Source organism: Mustelus asterias, chromosome 17 (genome assembly GCF_964213995.1).
Source record: "Mustelus asterias chromosome 17, sMusAst1.hap1.1, whole genome shotgun sequence".
NCBI classification, from domain to species: domain Eukaryota; kingdom Metazoa; phylum Chordata; class Chondrichthyes; order Carcharhiniformes; family Triakidae; genus Mustelus; species Mustelus asterias.
Genome location: NC_135817.1, coordinates 86,307,907 through 86,327,145, shown reverse-complemented (window position 1 = coordinate 86,327,145; position 19,239 = coordinate 86,307,907). Strand labels below are relative to the sequence as shown.

Below are 19,239 nucleotides of genomic sequence, written 5' to 3'. Positions count from 1 at the left end.
TCTTAACAGCGTAAGCAAGGCTCCAGACCTGGTTTCAGGATTAATGTTTAAGACTATATTTGACATCAAGCACCCTTTCAAAGTCTTTGCAGTCAGTAGCTGTGATTTGAGATCCCAGTCACACATCATCAGAGCATTAACATGACAAGTCTTTATACAGCTTGAAGTGGGGGAGCTGAGGAAAGTTTCTTTCTATTAAAAGGGGCAATGCTTTAAAGAACTATGTGTGGGCTAAGGGGAGGGGAGAGGACTTTTCTCTGCTCGTGAGGCTTCACTTCATTTCCCACCCCACCCCCCCGCCCCAACTTGGCCAGCTGTGGTGAGCCCGCTTGCTGTGCCCCCGACGTTGCTGCCACATAGTGACGCAGAGGGAATGCCCCCATGATGGGGTCAGACACAATTGGGCCACTATTGCATCCTGTGACAATCGGCAAGAGACGGTCACAGCATTTTGAATGTAACCTGGGAACTTCCGGAAGATTCCTTTTCTTCCCCCTACACACACACACACACACACACACACACAAACGCACACACACACACACGGGTGCGTGCACACACACAAACACACGTGCGCATACACACACACACGGGCACGTGCATACACACACACACAAACACATGTGCGTGCACACACACACACGTGCGCACACACACACACGTGCACACGCAAACGCGCATGCGCGCACACACACACAAATGAACACAGGCTCGAACGCACATACATGCACTTGTACACAAACAGGCCCACGCACGTTCACTGCCAGACACACACTAAACAAAATCCCCCGCATCTACGACTCCGTCGATTTTAATCTTTTGCTTTCTTCATTTTTGTTGGTACTCTAAAGGTTTGTGCTTATCACTAAAAAAAATCAGTGCAAACTTCAAAAACAGAATATATAAACAGAAAAGTGATACAGTAATAACCTTAAAAAAACATTTTTTGTGTTGTTTTTCAATTTTTAATGGCATCTCTGCCTAATCGATTCACATATAGTACAACAGACCAATAAAAAACTGACATTACACGATGAAAAGTCAAAAAAAACAAGGTGAACTTTGTATAGCAATGCAACAGAAATTATTTACATAAGAAATCCCTTTGTCTCTCAGGCTGTGATGGCTAATTTTCTATTCATTTTTGGATTCTTCCCTGTCAAGTATATTTTTGGGGGGCGGGGGGGGGGACGGGGTGGGGGGGGGGGGGGTTGGGTGCGGTGGGTTCAAGAAGAGAGGGAAGGGGTGATGGGGGTGAATTGAGGGGAAGCAAGGTGATCAAAGGGATGACAAGCAATGTATTCAAGAGTTATGGTGGGGATACATGTGTGGCTGTGTTATCTGGACTTTACATCACATTTACAGATTCTGTCATAATACATTAAATAAGGAGGAGGTTCATTGCACCATTTCAGTGTCGTCGTATCTGTGAGGCTCGGCTCGCTCTGCAGAATCTCAGGAACACGTTTCCTCAGCACTCTGCGGCAAGGGGAACAAGCAGAAAATAAAATGTTAGGATGGGGTTAGAATCTTACAATGCAGAATAACCCAATGAACGTAGCCCAGTCCACCACGCAAACCAGCCTCCCATCTACTCACATTTCCACAAAGTTACGTGTTGTCAGCAAATTTGGGAATATTACATTTCGTCCCCTCATCGAATCATTAATGTATATTGTGAATATTGTGAGCGGCACGGCGGCCCAGTGGTTAGCACTACCACAGGACCTGGGTTCGATTCCCGGCCATTGTCTGTGCGGAGTTTGCGCGTTCTTCCCGTGTCTGTGCGGGTTTCCTCCGGATGCTCCGGTTTCCTCCCACAGCCCGAAAGACGCGCTGGTAAGATGCATTGGCGATGCTAAATTCTCCCTCAATGTACCCAAATAGGCGCCGGAATGTGGAGATGAGAGGATTTTCACAGTAACTTCATTGCCGTGTTAATGTAAGCCTACTTGTGATAACAACTAAACTTTAACTTTAACGGAATACCTGGAGCCCGAGTACTGATCTCTGCGGGATCCCACTAGTCACTGCCTGCCACTTGAAAAAGACCCATTTATTATTACTCTCTATTTCCTGTCTTTTAACCAATTCTCAATCCATGCCAGCATATTACCCCAGATCCATTTTCCAGTGCTTGGCCCATAGCTCTGGAGGTTACAGCAGCGCAAGTGAATATCTAAATACTTCTTTGAGAGTTTCTGACTCAACCACCCTTTCAGGCAGTGAATTCCAGACTCCCATCACCCTTTGGGTGAAAAAAATTCTCCTCCATTCATCTCTTAGTCTTCTGTTCACTAGATTGATTCCAGAGATGAGGGTTTGTCGTATGAGAGAGATTGAACAGTTTAGGCCGACATTCTCTGGAATTTAGAAGAATGAGGGGAGATCAAATTGAGGTTTACAAGATGATAAAAGGTATGGATAAAGTAGACATGGAGCGGATGCTTCCTCTTGAGGGGCATTCTAGGATGAGAGGTCATAGTCTGGGGATAAGGGGTAGCAAATTTAAAACAGAGTTGAGGAGAAACTGCTTCTCCCAAAGGGATGTGAATCTGTGGAATTCGCTCCCCGAAAGTGCGGTGGATGCTGGGAGAGTGAGTAAATTTAAGGAGGAGTTAGACAGATTTTTAATTGGTAATGGGTTGAAGGGGTTATGGGGAGAAGGCAGGAAAATGGGGATGAGGAGCATATCAGCCATGATCGAATGGCAGAGCAGACTCAATGGGCCGAATGGCCTAATTCTATATCTAATGAACTTATGAACTTTAACTTTTACATTAAATCTCTGCCCCCTGAATATTGACCCATCTACTCTTGGGAAAAGTGCCTTCCTATGCACCCTATCTATGGCCTCATAACATTGTGTACTTTTACAGGTCTCCACTCAAACATCACTGCTCCAAGGAAAACAGCCCCAGCCTTTCCAATCCTTTCCCATAGCTCACACCTCCAGCCCAGGCAGCATCCTGGTGAATCTCCTCTGCACCCTCTCCAGTGCAATCACATCCTTCCAATAATGTGGTGGCCAGAATGGCACACAGTACACCAGCTCTGGTCTAACCAGTGTTTTATATAGTTCCAGCTTCATGTCCAACAAGTGATTCGTAAAAGGTTTAGCAAGTTATGTTTTCTTCTTTTTAAACTCTGCAAGCCTTCCTACATCCCAGCAGCCCAAGTACTTACATACATCCCCTAAAAACTGCCCTTGACCACACGATCCCATATATCCTACATCTGGAAGGTCACTAATGTTCCGCTGATGACTTGCGATTGCTGGACCTCCTCGTGAGGGCACACCTTTCCTGGGTCCAGTCGAACCCTTCGATGAGGCTGTTCCAGATGAACTGTGACCACTAAGGTGGCCCGGTGATGGGAAGCTCGGCTTGCTGTACGGAATGAGGATTTCGTCTGGAAAACACCAAAAGCAACGTACAGTCTGATTTCGGGAATTGCACAGTCAGTTCAGGTGTTACTCATTCGATCCTGAGGGGTAAATTAAACCATCTCAACTGTGGCTCGGACTAATGCACTCCTGCATCTGACCAGAAATATCGTGGGAGCAAGTCTCACTCCAGAGAATTTTGGGACACAGCCCAGGCTGACAGACCCCAATGTTGAACTGAAGGAGCACAAGGTGTGGAATGGACAAAGGACCTTCTGAGGGCAGACGGAACTTTGACCAACAGGAGAATCGAGCTGCATGGGCAACAGGCAGGAAAGTAGCGCTGAGGCTGTGAGCTGATCTGCCATGATCTTCATGATAGCAGAGCAGGCTCGAGGGGCTGAATGGTCTCTCCAGCTGCCGATTCTTATGTCAGAGATGCTGTTTCCTGGACAGGGCATTTAACATGAGACAGGGACTATTCTCCCAGATTGACTTTAAAGATCCCAGGGCTCTGTGTTGAAGATGAAGAAGGGAAGGAGGGAAAGAAAGGCGTGCACTATTAGAAAATTTGCAGCAGAGTGTTTGAGTGGTGAGGCTTTTGCTCACGAGGCTTCGGCAAGTAGCATCTCAGCAGAGTACAGGGTAATCTCAGGTAACACCCTCTTAACTTTTCTCTTTAGACTTGGTGCTGTTGGGGTGGCAATGAGGTCAGTGATATGCTCCTCCTGCAGGATGTGGGAACTCAGGGCGAATTCCATTATCCCTGATGACTACACCTGTGGGAAGTGCATCTGGCAGCAGCTGCTGGGAGACCGAGTTAAGGAGCTGGAGCTGGACCTGGATGCACTCAGGCTCATCCGGAACGCTGAGCACTTTATAGATAAGAGTTTTAGTGAGGCGGTCACACCTGAGGTGCAGGCAGAGAGAGTAGCTGGGTGACCACCAGGAAAGGCAAAGGGAGCAGCCAGAGAGTGCAGGAGGTCCCTGTGGACATTTCCCTTATAAACAAGTATATCACTTGGGAGGAGGGGGCATGACCGTTCAGGTGAAAGCAGCAGTAGCCAAACCTGTGGCAGATCTGGAACACAGCGGGAAAGGATAAAAGAAAGCAGGACCGTTGTGATAGGAGACTCGCTCGTTAGGGGGACAGAAAGTAGATTCTGTGGCTGCAAACGGGAGTCCAGGATGGCGTGTGTTGCCTCCCGGGTGCCAGGGTCAAGGATATCTTGGATCGGCTGCAGAACATTCTCAAGGAGGAGGGTTAAGCAGCCAGAAGTCATTGCATACGTTGGCACAAATGATGTACATAGAAATAGGGATGAGGTTCTGAGGAGTGATTATAGGGAGCTAGGAAATAAGTTAAGAAGCAGGACCTTGAGGGTGGTAATCTCTGGATTACTTCCAGTGCCACATGCTGGTGAGAGTAAGAACAGGAGAATATGGCAGGTGAATGCGTAGCTAAAGAATTGGTGCAGGGGGCAGGGATTCAGATTCTGAGATCAGTGGGATCTTTTCTGGGGCAGAGGTAACCTGTTTAAGAGGGACGGGTTGCATCTGAACTGGAGGGGAGCCAATATCCTAGGGGGACAGATTTGCTAGTGCTATAGGGGAGGGTTTAAACTAGATTGGCATGGGGGAGGCAGGGAAGCAAATGAGGGGGTGAAAGGAGTTGCGGGGTTAGTTACAGATTAAAGCTCCCTCTACACTGTCCCCCATCAAACACTCCCAGGACAGGTACAGCACGGGGTTAGTTACAGATTAAAGCTCCCTCTACACTGTCCTCCATCAAACACTCCCAGGACAGGTACAGCACGGGGTTAGATACAGAGTAAAGTTCCCTCTACACTGTCCCCCATCAAACACTCCCAGGACAGGTACAGCACGGGGTTAGATACAGAGTAAAGCTCCCTCTACACTGTCCCCCATCAAACACTCCCAGGACAGGTACAGCACGGGGTTAGATACAGAGTAAAGCTCCCTCTACACTGTCCCCCATCAAACACTCCCAGGACAGGTACAGCACGGGGTTAGATACAGAGTAAAGTTCCCTCTACACTGTCCCCCATCAAACACTCCCAGGACAGGTACAGCACGGGGTTAGATACAGAGTAAAGCTCCCTCTACACTGTCCCCATCAAACACTCCCAGGACAGGTACAGCACGGGGTTAGATACAGAATCACAGTAGAAGGCTATTCAGCCCATCATATCTGCACCGGCTCTCTGAATGAGCAATTCACTGCGTGCTATTCCCCCGACTTCTCCCAGTAACCCTGCACATTTTCATTTTCAGATAACAATTAAATTCCTTTTCGAAGGCAGCACCTTGATTGAACCTGCCTGCACTATACTCTCAGCCAGTGCATTCCTCAACCAATCGCTGTGTGATGGATTTCTCCATCGAAATTAGACTGAGTCCACCTCAGAGGTGTTAACTCACAACACAGGATGTGAATTCAACATAAACGCCACCCCTTATTGGACAGGGATTTCCCCAGTTTCTTATGAGCTTCTGAACTCTGAACCCCGCGCCCTCGTACCTGACCCAAGTGTTGGCTTCTGTTGCAGCTTGCTTCGTGAGTCTTCTTGATGCACGTGGTCGAGAGATGTTTTGGCCAGATGTTCCATGTTCTCTTCTAAGCAGGGTAGTTGCTGTCTCTCTAGCGAACCCACCATGCCTGTTCCTTTTGGTGCTTGCCCAGATTGGAGCTTTGAACCCTGACATGGTGGAGGGTCAGGTGGTGGAGGCAGGTCTTTGTGAAAAAATAGAAAACACAGCAGGTCAAACATAACCACACGAGATTGAGACACCTCGTCCTTGTGATCTCCCTCTTATGTTTATCAAGCCGAGGGAATCGATGGTGGGAATCTTTGAATTCTTCACCCCTTCCCCCTTGTTGCAGCTAGTGTGAAGTAGCAAGCACTCATAGAATCATAGAATCCCTACAGTGCAGAAGGAAGCCATTCGGCCCATCGAGCATGCATCAATCACAGACCCACCCAGGCTGTATCCCCATACTCCCACATATTTACCCTGCTAATCTTCCGACACTAAGGGGCAAAATTTAGCATGGCCAATCAACCTAACCCAGTTTTTTGGACTGTGGGAGGAAACTGGAGCATCCAGAGAAAACCCACGCAGACACGGGGAGAACGTGCAGACTCCGCACAGACAGTGACCCAAGCCGGGAATCGAACCCGGGTCGCTGTTGCTGTGAGGCAGCAGTGCTAACCACTGTGCCACCGTGCCGCCCAAAATAGGAACGTTGCGCACTTCTAATGCAAGATGAATCTTGTGCTGCACTGCCCTCACAAGCACAGCTCAACACATCTGGGAATCTGGAAGCTCCATACTTTCCAACCTGCTCCTGCCCCACTAACTCACCATTCGTCATTCCTTCACTGTCACTGCATCAGAATCCTGGACTGACAGCACAGTGGGAGGGTGGGGTGGGGATGGGGTGGGGGGGGGGGGGGTGCGGGGGGTCACCTTCACCAGGCAACAGTTCAAGGCAATGCCACACCACCACTTTCTCAAGGGGCAAGGAGGGACAGGTGATAAATGCTGGCCTTACCAGTGACACCTGCATCCCGAGAATGAAAGAAAAACCTTAGCAAAATTGGAATATATCTGGAACATATTTAGGGTGGCACTGGATCATATCAAAACTAAAGTGTTGGGAATTACGTCACCACTCATAAAGAGGGAAATAAATCAAACTACCTTTCTTTATGGATGGCTGGTGAGAGGAGAAATTAGTGCTGATTTAATTAACCCCCCATCCTGTCCGTAACAAACCCTATCGCCTGTCTCTGTCACGGAAGTCTGGCACTTCCCAACCATCCGATTGCCCAGTACCCTCCACTGTATTTCCCGTGGAGACTCTCCCTTGTCTCACTGCGCCCCACCACCTCCTCCCCACTCAGCTCACGGTGAGAGGGCTGATATAATGTAGGAACAAAGGTTCACTTTTCATGACTTGAGTTCATCCCACTTTATATTCATTGAAGTGCTTTGAAGTCTAGTCACCGTTGTAATGAGGAAAACGCATCAATCAATTTGCACACATCAAGATCCCACAACTTGCAATGTAATAATGACAAGGGCAGGCGATGGCCTGGTGGTGTTATCACTGGACTATTAATCCAGAAACTCAGCTAATGTTCTGGGGACCCAGGTTCGAATCCTGCCACAGCAGATGGTGGAATTGGAATTCAATAAAAAATATCTGGAATTAAGAATCTACTGATGACCATGAAACCATTGTCAATTGTCAGAAAAACCCATCTGGTTCACTAATGTCCTTTAGGGAAGGAAATTTGCCCTCCTTACCTGGTCTGGCCTACATGTGACTCCAGAGCCACAACAATGTGGTTGACTCTCAACTGCCCCTCGGGCAACTAGGGATGGGCAATAAATGCTGTCCAGCCAGCGATGCCCATGTCCCACAAATGAATAAAACAAAAAAGGTCACTGCTTTTTTCACTGATGTTGGTTGAGAGATAACTATTGGTCCAGGACAATGTGGAGAATTCCCCTGCACTTATCAACCCAGGGCGGGGTTGAGTGGACAAGGGTGAGAATATTATTACATTGTGAGTTGAGGGATAAATGTTGGAGTCCTTAATGCCGTAATGTGCTGAATGGAAAGCTGAATGCTATTTGTTGAGTTCTCATTGAATTGGATGTGGAGGCCAAGGATGGGGAGGGCAGAGTGGGAGCTACATTAAAACAGCCATCAATCAGAAGCACAAGGTCATGCTTGTGGACTGACCTGAGGTGTTTGGTAGTTACCCAATCTGTGATTGGTGTCTCCAGCGTATAGAGGAGTCTGCATTGTGTCCAGTGAATGCAGTTTATGCAATTGAAAAGAGTACAAGGAAATCTCAGGATGGGATTTTCCAGACCTGCTGCACGGGGGCGGTGGTGGCCCATTGACTTTCGATGGGACTGGACGATCCTGATGGTGGGTGGGGCAGGAAAATCCCACTCTGTTTCAACTGGAGGAAGTGATGGGGGGTCCTGGATGGGGGAAAGGGAAGGAGGTGAAGGAGAGAGGGCCGCATCTCCATTGTTTTCTTGGCGAAGTGCGACTGGAAGTGGAGGGGGTGAGAGAGGGCATGAGCGAGTTACTGCGGAGGGAATGATTCCTTCAGAATAGAGGAGGTGTAATGTTCGCTATTTGTAATGTAATGAATAGAGGTGGTGGTAATGTTTGCTATTTCTCTCTCCACAGATGCTGCCCGCAAGCCGTGATGAGTAAGTGCAGCATTTTTAGTTGATGCCTCCTTAGGTTTTTTAGCTCCTGCAGTACGCTGGCCTGCCCTGTCAGAGCTGGCAGAGCTCGATGCTAACACCTGGCTGTCTGGAATGAATAGTGAGCTCTCTGGGGCACACTGGAGATGTGACAAGACCCCAGCACAATACAAACTCGTTCTGCTCCCCAATACTGGCATCGCTCTCCTCAGCCAACGTCACACTGAGGAAAGACAGGAGTACAAGATGATGCGAGTCACTGGGCACACCATGGGAGTCACCTTCAGTTACACCGCTGAACTTCTGACAGGCATGGCATTGTGAAGGGCAGCTGGTTCCAGCTCTCAGGTGAAGAGAAGGTGGCCAGATTTCCCGCACCATCTAGCTAGATGTTTGCACAGACACTCGATGTGACAGCTGCCCATTTTCAGCTTGGTTTGTCTTTATAGCTCTGATCAATTACGGCTCCTCACTCTCCTGGCTGCTGCTTGTATGGCAACGCTGTCACAACATCACCTCCCATTAAATCCAGCTGATAAATCCTGCCCAGGAGTGATTGCTCGATCTACACTCGAAGGGGGAGACACTCCAGACAATGCACTGCTGACAGACGCGGTGCACTGATGTCACAACGTAACAGATATCGAAAGTTGCTGTTGCACAGGTCAGGAAGGAGCAGCGAGTTGCTGCATTTCTCCAATGTGCAGTATACTAATGACCAGCAAACCAGTACCATACCCCCGTGTTATACAGTGACAGACCCGTCCCCACCAGTACTGTACCCCAGTGTTATACAGCGACAGACCCGTCCCCACCAGTACTGTACCCCAGTGTTATACAGTGACAGACCCGTCCCCACCAGTACTGTACCCCAGTGTTATACAGTGACAGACCCGTCCCCACCAGCACTGTACCCCAGTGTTATACAGTGACAGACCCGTCCCCACCAGTACTGTACCCCAGTGTTATACAGCGACAGACCCGTCTCCACCAGTACTGTACCCCAGTGTTATACAGTGACAGACCCGTCCCCACCAGTACTGTACCCCAGTGTTATACAGTGACAGACCCGTCCCCACCAGTACTGTACCCCAGTGTTATACACTGACAGACCCGTCTCCACCAGCACTGTACCCCAGTGTTATACAGTGACAGACCCGTCCCCACCAGTACTGTACCCCAGTGTTATACAGCGACAGACCCGTCCCCACCAGTACGGTACCCCCGTGTTATACAGTGACAGACCCATCCCCACCAGTACAGTACCCCAGTGTTATACAGTGACAGACCCATCCCCACCAGTACTGTACCCCAGTGTTATACAGTGACAGACCCGTCCCCACCAGTACTGTACCCCAGTGTTATACAGTGACAGACCCATCCCCACCAGTACTGTACCCCAGTGTTATACAGTGACAGACCCATCCCCACCAGTACAGTACCCCAGTGTTATACAGTGACAGACCCATCCCCACCAGTACTGTACCCCAGTGTTATACAGTGACAGACCCGTCCCCACCAGCACTGTACCCCAGTGTTATACAGTGACAGACCCGTCCCCACCAGTACTGTACCCCAGTGTTATACAGCGACAGACCCGTCTCCACCAGTACTGTACCCCAGTGTTATACAGTGACAGACCCGTCCCCACCAGTACTGTACCCCAGTGTTATACAGTGACAGACCCGTCCCCACCAGCACTGTACCCCAGTGTTATACAGTGACAGACCCGTCCCCACCAGTACTGTACCCCAGTGTTATACAGCGACAGACCCGTCTCCACCAGTACTGTACCCCAGTGTTATACAGTGACAGACCCGTCCCCACCAGTACTGTACCCCAGTGTTATACAGTGACAGACCCGTCCCCACCAGTACTGTACCCCAGTGTTATACAGTGACAGACCCGTCCCCACCAGTACTGTACCCCAGTGTTATACAGCGACAGACCCGTCCCCACCAGTACGGTACCCCCGTGTTATACAGTGACAGACCCATCCCCACCAGTACAGTACCCCAGTGTTATACAGTGACAGACCCATCCCCACCAGTACTGTACCCCAGTGTTATACAGTGACAGACCCGTCCCCACCAGTACTGTACCCCAGTGTTATACAGTGACAGACCCATCCCCACCAGTACTGTACCCCAGTGTTATACAGTGACAGACCCATCCCCACCAGTACAGTACCCCAGTGTTATACAGTGACAGACCCATCCCCACCAGTACTGTACCCCAGTGTTATACAGTGACAGACCCATCCCCACCAGTACTGTACCCCCGTGTTATACAGTGACAGACCCGTCCCCACCAGTACTGTCCCCAGTGTTATACAGTGACAGACCCATCCCCACCAGTACTGTATCCCAGTGCTATACAGTGACAGACCCGTCCCCACCAGTACTGTATCCCAGTGTTATACAGTGACAGACCCATCCCCACCAGTCCTGTACCCCAGTGTTATACAGTGACAGACCCATCCCCACCAGTACTGTACCCCAGTGTTATACAGTGACAGACCCATCTCCACCAGTACTGTACCCCAGTGTTATACAGTGACAGACCCGTCCCCACCAGTACTGTACCCCAGTGTTATACAGTGACAGACCCATCCCCACCAGTACTGTCCCCAGTGTTATACAGTGACAGACCTGTCCCCACCAGTACTGTACCTCAGTGTTATACAGTGACAGACCCCCACAGTCCCCACCAGTACTGTACCCCAGCATTATACAGCGACAGACCTGTCCCCACCAATATTCTAGATTCTAATCTATGCTGTTGCTATCATCATAGCAGCACTCTGTTCCACTGTCAGAGAGCAGTACAGAGGGAGTGCTGCACTGTCAGAGGGTTAGTACTGAGGGAGTGCCGCACTGTCAGAGGGTCAGTACTGAGGGAGTGCTGCACTGTCAGAGTGTCAGTACTGAGGGAGTGCCGCACTGTCAGAGGGATCAGTACTGAGGGAGTGCCGCACTGTCAGAGGGTCAGTACTGAGGGAGTGCTGCACTGTCAGAGGGTCAGTACTGAGGGAGTGCTGCACTGTCAGAGTGTCAATACTGAGGGAGTGCCGCACTGTCAGAGGGATCAGTACTGAGGGAGTGCCGCACTGTCAGAGGGTCAGTACTGAGGGAGTGCCGCACTGTCAGAGGGTCAGTACTGAGGGAGTGCCGCACTGTCAGAGGGATCAGTACTGAGGGAGTGCCGCACTGTCAGAGGGTCAGTACTGAGGGAGTGCCGCACTGTCAGAGAGTCAGTACTGAGGGAGTGCTGCACTGTCAGAGGGATCAGTACTGAGGGAGTGCCGCACTGTCAGAGGGTCAGTACTGAGGGAGTGCCGCACTGTCAGAGGGTCAGTACTGAGGGAGTGCCGCACTGTCAGAGGGTCAGTACTGAGGGAGTGCTGCACTGTCAGAGTGTCAGTACTGAGGGAGTGCCGCACTGTCAGAGGGATCAGTACTGAGGGAGTGCTGCACTGTCAGAGGGATCAGTACTGAGGGAATGCTACATTGCTGGAGATTCCATCTTTCAGATGAAGTTTCAGTTGGCCTATTGACGTGGTGAGTAGTGCTGTCATGGAAGATGAAAAATGAATGATTTAATATGTCCGAAATTGGGTTTAACATTCTCGCTGGCCGGGTCCGTTCCCATGTGTGTATCCTCTCCAGCCCACACCCCTCTGAGGTCTGTGTTCCCCTAAATCCAGTCTCCTGTGTACCTCTAAATTCTCTCTACTGTACCTTCAGCCACCTAGTCCCTAAACTCTGGAAACCCCCAACCCCACAACCCCCACCTGCCCATCACGCCCTCCTCCCTCTCTAATCTCTTTCTTCCTTTAAGACTCACCTCAATACTGAGCTCTTTGATCGAGATTCTAATCATTGACCCTAACGTCTCGTCATGTGGATCAGCGTCAAACTGTGAGTTCTGGTCACGCGAGGCCCTCGGAATGTTTTCCCTCCGTTAAGGGCGCTATATAAATGCAGGTTCCTGCTGTGGATAATGGGCGATCAGACATGTCCAGCGCCTTCCTTCACCCAAACTCAATCCCTTTCAATCCAGCCCTGGTGGACGGTGGTCGGACCCAGGACTTACCGTCTGCTGCCGCCTCCCTGCGGTGTGGTGCCGAGGGCTGCTCCAGTCGGACCCCGGCTGGCTTGTGTTTCTTTGGAGGTCTGGACCTCTGGCACTGGCTGTGAGCTGCGCTCACACTGCCGCTGCTGGAGAAGGGACTGCTGGGCTGGTGCCTCTGCGAAGAGGAATAGCCTTTACCTGTTGGCGTAAGAAACCCCAAGGGGAGAGAGAAGGTTAAAGACTTGTTCAGCCGTTGTTCTAACACTTTGCAGAGTCACTTCCCGGGCTCCAGCTGAAATAGTGCGTACAGTTCCCAGCACCAGGGCACCTTGGCCTTGCTGGAGAGTTTGCAGGAGATTCACTGGACTGGTCCCAGGGATCAGGAACAGGGCAATCTTTTTGAAGAGAAGGTTAAGAGGAGATTTAATACAATTAATAATGTGAAGAAAGGGGTAGCAGTCGGCCATTTGGTCCATCAGGCCTGCTCCGCCATTCAATAAGATCATGGCTGATCTGATTGTAACCTCAACGTCACTTTCCTGCCTCTTCCCCATAATCCTTTGGCAGCACGGCGACACAGTGGTTAGCACTGCTGCCTCACAGCGCCAGGGACCTGGGTTCGATTCCCAGCTTGGGTCGCTGTCTATGTGGAGTCTGCACATTCTCCCCGTGTCTGCATGGGTTTCCTCCGGGTGCTCCGGGTTTCCTCCCACAGTCTGAAAGACATGCTGCTTGGGTGCATTGGCCATGCTAAATTCTCCCGCAGTGTACCCGAACAGGCGCCGGAATGTGACGACTGGGGGACTTTCACAGTAACTTCATTGCAGTGTTAATGTAAGCCTTACTTGTGACACTAATCAATAAAGTTCAAGACTTTAACTTTCTTGCAGTTCATGATTATGCAGAGTTTCAATTGAGCAAATAAAGAGGAACAGTTTACTGTGGCAGGAGGGTGGATAACCTGAGGATTCAGATAGAAAACAATTGACCCAAGAGCCATTCATTGTGAGGAAACTAATTGTACACAGCGAGTTGTTGTGATCTGGAAGGCGCTGCCTGAAAGGGCTGTGGAAACAGATTCAATAATAACTCTCAAAAGAGAACTGGATAAATAGAACAAAGAATAAAAAGAAAATTACAGCATTGGAACATTCGGCCCTCCAAGCCTGCACCGACCGTGCTGCCGGGCTTAACTGAAACCCGCTACCCTTCCGGGGACCATATCCCTCTATTCCCATCCTATTCATGTATTTGTCAAGGCGCCCCTTGAAAGTCACTATCGTATCTGCTTCCACTACTTCCCCCGGCAGCGAGTTCCAGGCACCCACCACCCTCTGTGTAAAAAATCTGCCTCGTACATCTCCTTTAAACCTTGCCCCTACTTGCAGCAGGAATGGACACTGGCTGGTGAGAAGGAGCAGTGGATCAGGAGGTCATCAAATAGCTCTTTCAAAGACTGGCACACACATGCTGGACACAGTTGGACTCCTTCCATGTCCTACGCGGAATATGACATCAAGGCATTTAGCCAGGGTTTAGCAAGTTATCACCAAGGACCTGTTTTCAGGCAGGGAATTCAAAAAGAAGATATTTGCACACACACACACAGACACATACACACACAAACACACACGCGCGCGCACAAACACAACCACACACGCACACACACGTGCATGTACAGATGCAAACACACAAGCACATGCGCGCATACACACCCATGCGCATCCACACACACACTCGCACGCACACAACCGCACACAAACGCGCACATGTACACACACACATGCATGTACACACACATGCATGTACACACACACATGCATACACACACACGCATGTATACACACACATGCATGTATACACACGCACACTCATGTATACACACACATGCATGCATGCACACACGCACACGCATGCAGGCGCGCACGCACATGGTCCCCCCCCGGAACACACTCTCTAACAGCACTGTGGGTATACCTACACCACATGGACTCCAGCAGTTCAAGAAGGCAGCTCACCACCACCTTCTCAAGGTCAATTAGGGCTGGGCAATAAAGGTTGTCCTAGGGAGTGACACCCACATCTCACAAACAAATAATAAAGAAAAGCTCAAAATCATGAGATTCAGAAACAATAAATGGTTCTTGCAATCTAAAATGGGAACCGTAAACATCCTGAATGAGTTAGAGACTTTCAAATTCACCTCCCTGAGACCAGACTGCCCATGTCGATGGAGCCAGCTCTCTTCAACTCCACTACATCCAGTCAAAGAGCTTCAATGACAGGTGACGTCAATCAGAATATTACCCAGATTTCCTGTTTCCAATTCCAAACGTTATTTGCAGTCTCCATGTGAAGGTGATTATTGGAATTTATGGAAAGCAGGAGTTAATCTACTCGATGCATTGTAAATCAGAGTGCAATGTGGCAATGCGCTTACCAAATCCCATCTGATAAAATAAGAGTTAAAAGAGTTGGGACAAAATGTTTATTGAAGACTCTAATTGCTAATGGGAATCAGATACATCCTGGGAGTCACTGGAGTGGAGAAAGAAAGTGAAGAGAGAGAGACAGAGAGAGAGAACAGCAGGTCACTGAAGACAGGATTAAGATGAGTGTGAGCAGGGTGATTAGTGTGAGAAATAGTGAGAATACGAAACGCACACCAAACGGACACGTTGCTTGCAGCATATCTCCAAACAAGCTATCAAATACAATTTCTGAAGTACATTGTAATGATACCAGTGGATCAATGACCTCAATTGCTACTTTAATCCGTGGTTCCAGTTGCATCCCATTGACCAACCTTCCTGCCAATTCCAATGGGATCATTTGAAATAATGGGTTTGCTGCCCCCAGCTGAATTCAGCCTATAGGATGAGAATCATTGGGCGCAATCTCATCGGCCGTTCACGCCACGCTCCCACTGCAGCGAGGTCGGTGCGTTTGGCACCCAGCCAAATCTCTGTTCACTGCAGCAGGATGGGAAAATCCCGCTGGCGTGAATGATGCTAAGGTTCCGGCCGCTGAGTTTTACAGCACAGAAAGAGGCCCTTCAGTCCATTGTGGCTGTGCTGACCATCAGGTACCTCTCTGTTTCCAGTCCTATTTTCCAGCACTTGGTCCGTAGCCTTGTACGCTGTGGCTTTTCAAATGCTCATCCAAATGCTTCTTAAATGTTGTGAGGGTTCCCAGCTCTACCACGCTTTCAGACAGTGAGTTCCAGATTCTCACCGCCCTCTGGGTGAAAACATTTTTCCTCACATCTCCTAAAAACCTCCTGCCCCTTAACTTAAATCTATGCCCCATGGTTATTGACCCCTCTGCTAAGGGGAAAGGTTTCTTCCTATCCACCCTATCTATGTCTCTCAATGTTGTACACCCCAATCGGATCTTTCCCTCGACGTTCTGTGCTCCAAGGAAAACAACCCCAGCCTATCCAGCCTCTCTTCATAGCTGAAACGCTCCAGCCCAGGCAACATCCCGGTGAATCTCCTCTGCACCCTCTCCAGTGCAATCACTTCCTTCCTATAATGTGGTGACCGGAACTCCACACAGTACTCCAGCTGTGGCCTAACCAGCGTTTTATACAATCCCATCATAACCTCCCGACTCTCATATTCTCTGCCTTGGCTGATGAAGGCAAGTATCCCATATACCTTCTTAACCACCTTATCTACCTGTCCTGCTGCCTTCAGGGATCTATGGACCTGCACATCACGGTCCCTCTGGTCCTCTGTTCCTTCCACCTGAAATTTCTTGGCGTGTGCTGCATTTGTTTGTGACGTTTGGCTTTCACCCTCAGATTTATCCCATTAAATGACCTTCATCTTGATCTGAAGTTGTTCAGCTAATCAAGGGGAAACATTCCTCCCCATCACCACACTCTTGAAGTATTTTCAGTCGGATTCATGGAGTTTCTACTGGTCTATGAATAGCTGCCTGGACTATCGAGGCAAATCTCTACAATCATTGAGGGAACAAGGTGGTGGAGGGGTTGTACAATGGTGGGTGATTGAATTTTGACAAAGGGTCATCTGGACTCGAAACGTCAGCTCTTTCCTCTCCTTACAGATGCTGCCGGACCTGCTGAGATTTTCCAGCACTTTCTCTTTTGGTGGGTCATTCTCAATGGAGGGATCAATTTCTGCTGAGTACAAACTATCAGGATTATCAGTGACTATCTTGTATTTACAACCTTCTAGTTCTGGTCTCCCCCACAATTGGAAACATCTTTTTTATGTTTACCATAACAAATCCTTTCATAATTCTAAAGGTCTCTATCGAGACTCTCCCAGTCTTCGCTTTCTAAAAAATATTTGGATAAGTACACGGATGGGAAAGGATTAGAGGGATATGGGCCAAATGTGGGCAATTGGGACTAGCTGGGAGGGCACCATGGTCGGCATGGACTGGTTGGGCTGAAGGGCCTGTTTCCGTGCTGTATTGCTCTATGATGTTATGGCTCGAGAGAAAGGATCTACTTTCTCTTCAAACATTCCAACACCCCAAAGACAGCAGTCACTAACTAACGCAGGTAAAAAACAGGCATTTGGTTGACTTAATGCTGGGGAGAGGGAGGGTGAGAGGGGAGGGAAAGGCAGGAAGGTCAGGAGAGGGGAGGGAGAGTGCAGGAAGGGGAGAGAGGGGAAGGAACAGGGGTGAATGAAGAGGATGGGAAGGGAAGGGAAGGATGGACAGAGAGGAAGGGGAGGGGAAGTGAGGGGAGAAAATGGGAGAAGGGCGAGGGCAGAAGACGGGGGGAGGAGGGAAGGGAGGGAGGAGAGAGGAGGTGAGGGAGGGAGTGATGAGGTGGTGAGAGGAGGGGAGAAGAGCTCAGTGCCTCTGGCTAGACTGAAAAGCAATACGAATGAAGGTGGAGGAGCAGAATTTGATTTGGTTTATTATTGTCACATGTATTGGGAAACAGTGAAAAGTATTGTTTCTTGCGTGCGACACAGACACAGCATACCATTCATAGAGAAGGAAAGGAGAGAATGCAGAATGTAGTGTTACAGTCATAGCTAGGGTGTAGAGAAAGGTAATGCAAGGTAGGTCCATTCAAAAGTCTGACAGCAGCAGGGAAGAAGCTGTTCTTGAGTCGGTTGGTACGTGACCTCAGACTTTTGTATCTTTTTTCCGACGGAAGAAGGTGGAAGAGAGAATGTCCAGGGTGCGTGGGGGTCCTTGATTATGCTGGCTGCTCTGCTGAGGCAGCGGGAAGTGTAGACAGAGTCAATGGATGGGAGGCTGGTTTGCGTGAGGGATTGGGCTTCATTCACGATCTGAATGGAGAGTGCTGTAGGAAGAATACCTGCAGTAACGATGATGTAGTGTTTAGCAGGGCAGCCGGAACTGTGGCAATAAAAATTGTCAATTGTGGTTTGAACTAATTTGACTGCCCAGTGGCTGAACTGAGTTATCCCATTCAGAAAGTCACTGCTATGGTCTGAACGTGTAATGGGACCAGATTCAGTTGTAGCTTTAATCCTCCTGGGACGTGGCTAGGCCAGCATGTACTACCCATCCCTAATTGCCCCCTTGAGAAAGTGATAGTGAGCTACTGCACTGCAGATGGTGAAGGTAAACAATGCTATTAGGGGGGCACAGGGGAGATATTCCTGCAGTGGAAACATTTGCAGAGCTGTGGGCAAAGTTCAGAGAAGGAGTGGGATTAATTTGATTACCCTTTCAAAGAGGTTGGAACTCGGTCAATTTGCAATGCTACCCTGCAGGGGCATCGACCACACTGCTGTGAGGAGTTACCAAACAGAGGTGTGGGGGTTACAGGTGGGATTATACTGAGGAGGGGGAGACGGGGGATTGGGGCAGAAGGTCAATAAGGGTCGTCTTCAAGTTTCTCAAAACACCAGTGGCAAGAGAACAGACAGCTTGACAACCCTTTGAGATCTCCGCGACTTCTCCGGTTCTTGGCCTTTTGCACATCTCCCATTCCCTTTGCTCCAGCTTTGGCGGCCATGCTTTCAGCTGGCTGGGCCCTAAGCTTGGGAATTCCCTCTCTGCTTCTCTCCATCTTCCTCCTCTTTACGATGCTCCTTAGAACCTTTGGGCCAAGCCTCTGTTCATCTGTCCTGGTATCTCCTTCTGGGGCTCGGTGCCAAGGTTATGCTTAAAAGGATGCCCGTGAATCATCGTGAGGCTTTTCACAATATTACAGATGCTCTGAAAATTAAAGGCATTGTGGTGCTCAGGGGGGTTGGCGGTGGGGGAGCAGAAAGAACTCTCATCCAGGGTGCTCTGAAAACTGCAGGCAAGAGACCCTAACGAGCGATGAGCCATCCACTGTTGGGTTCTATCATTGCTTTATTCCGAATAGACTCATTACAAGTTGGACCAGGGCAGGGCAGTGAGGAGGTGCAACAATTAGTTGGGCGTCTGAGGGAGGAGGAGGAGTGGGAAAGGGCAGGGAAATCCGCCAAGGCCTCTGCTCCTGAGTGCCCTGGGCTGATCTCTGATGGAAAGGGCATGTATGTTGAATGTGGAGAATGACAATTGGACAA

The 19,239-nt window shown here is 49.4% G+C and overlaps 1 protein-coding gene across 1 annotated transcript in view; it reads right to left on the bottom strand.

Moving 5' to 3' along the window:
* Positions 1-771: 771 nt before the first annotated feature.
* The window catches only part of robo2 (roundabout, axon guidance receptor, homolog 2 (Drosophila)), a 530,474-nt gene continuing 512,006 nt past the window's right edge, over positions 772-19,239 (bottom strand). The window contains exons 26-29 of the mRNA XM_078233065.1: positions 12,740-12,916; positions 5,928-6,140; positions 3,301-3,411; positions 772-1,479 (exon numbers count right to left, since the gene is read on the bottom strand). Coding sequence (XP_078089191.1) covers positions 1,472-1,479; positions 3,301-3,411; positions 5,928-6,140; positions 12,740-12,916 — 509 coding nt within the window. The 3' untranslated portion in view covers positions 772-1,471. The remainder of the gene's footprint in view (positions 1,480-3,300; positions 3,412-5,927; positions 6,141-12,739; positions 12,917-19,239) is intronic.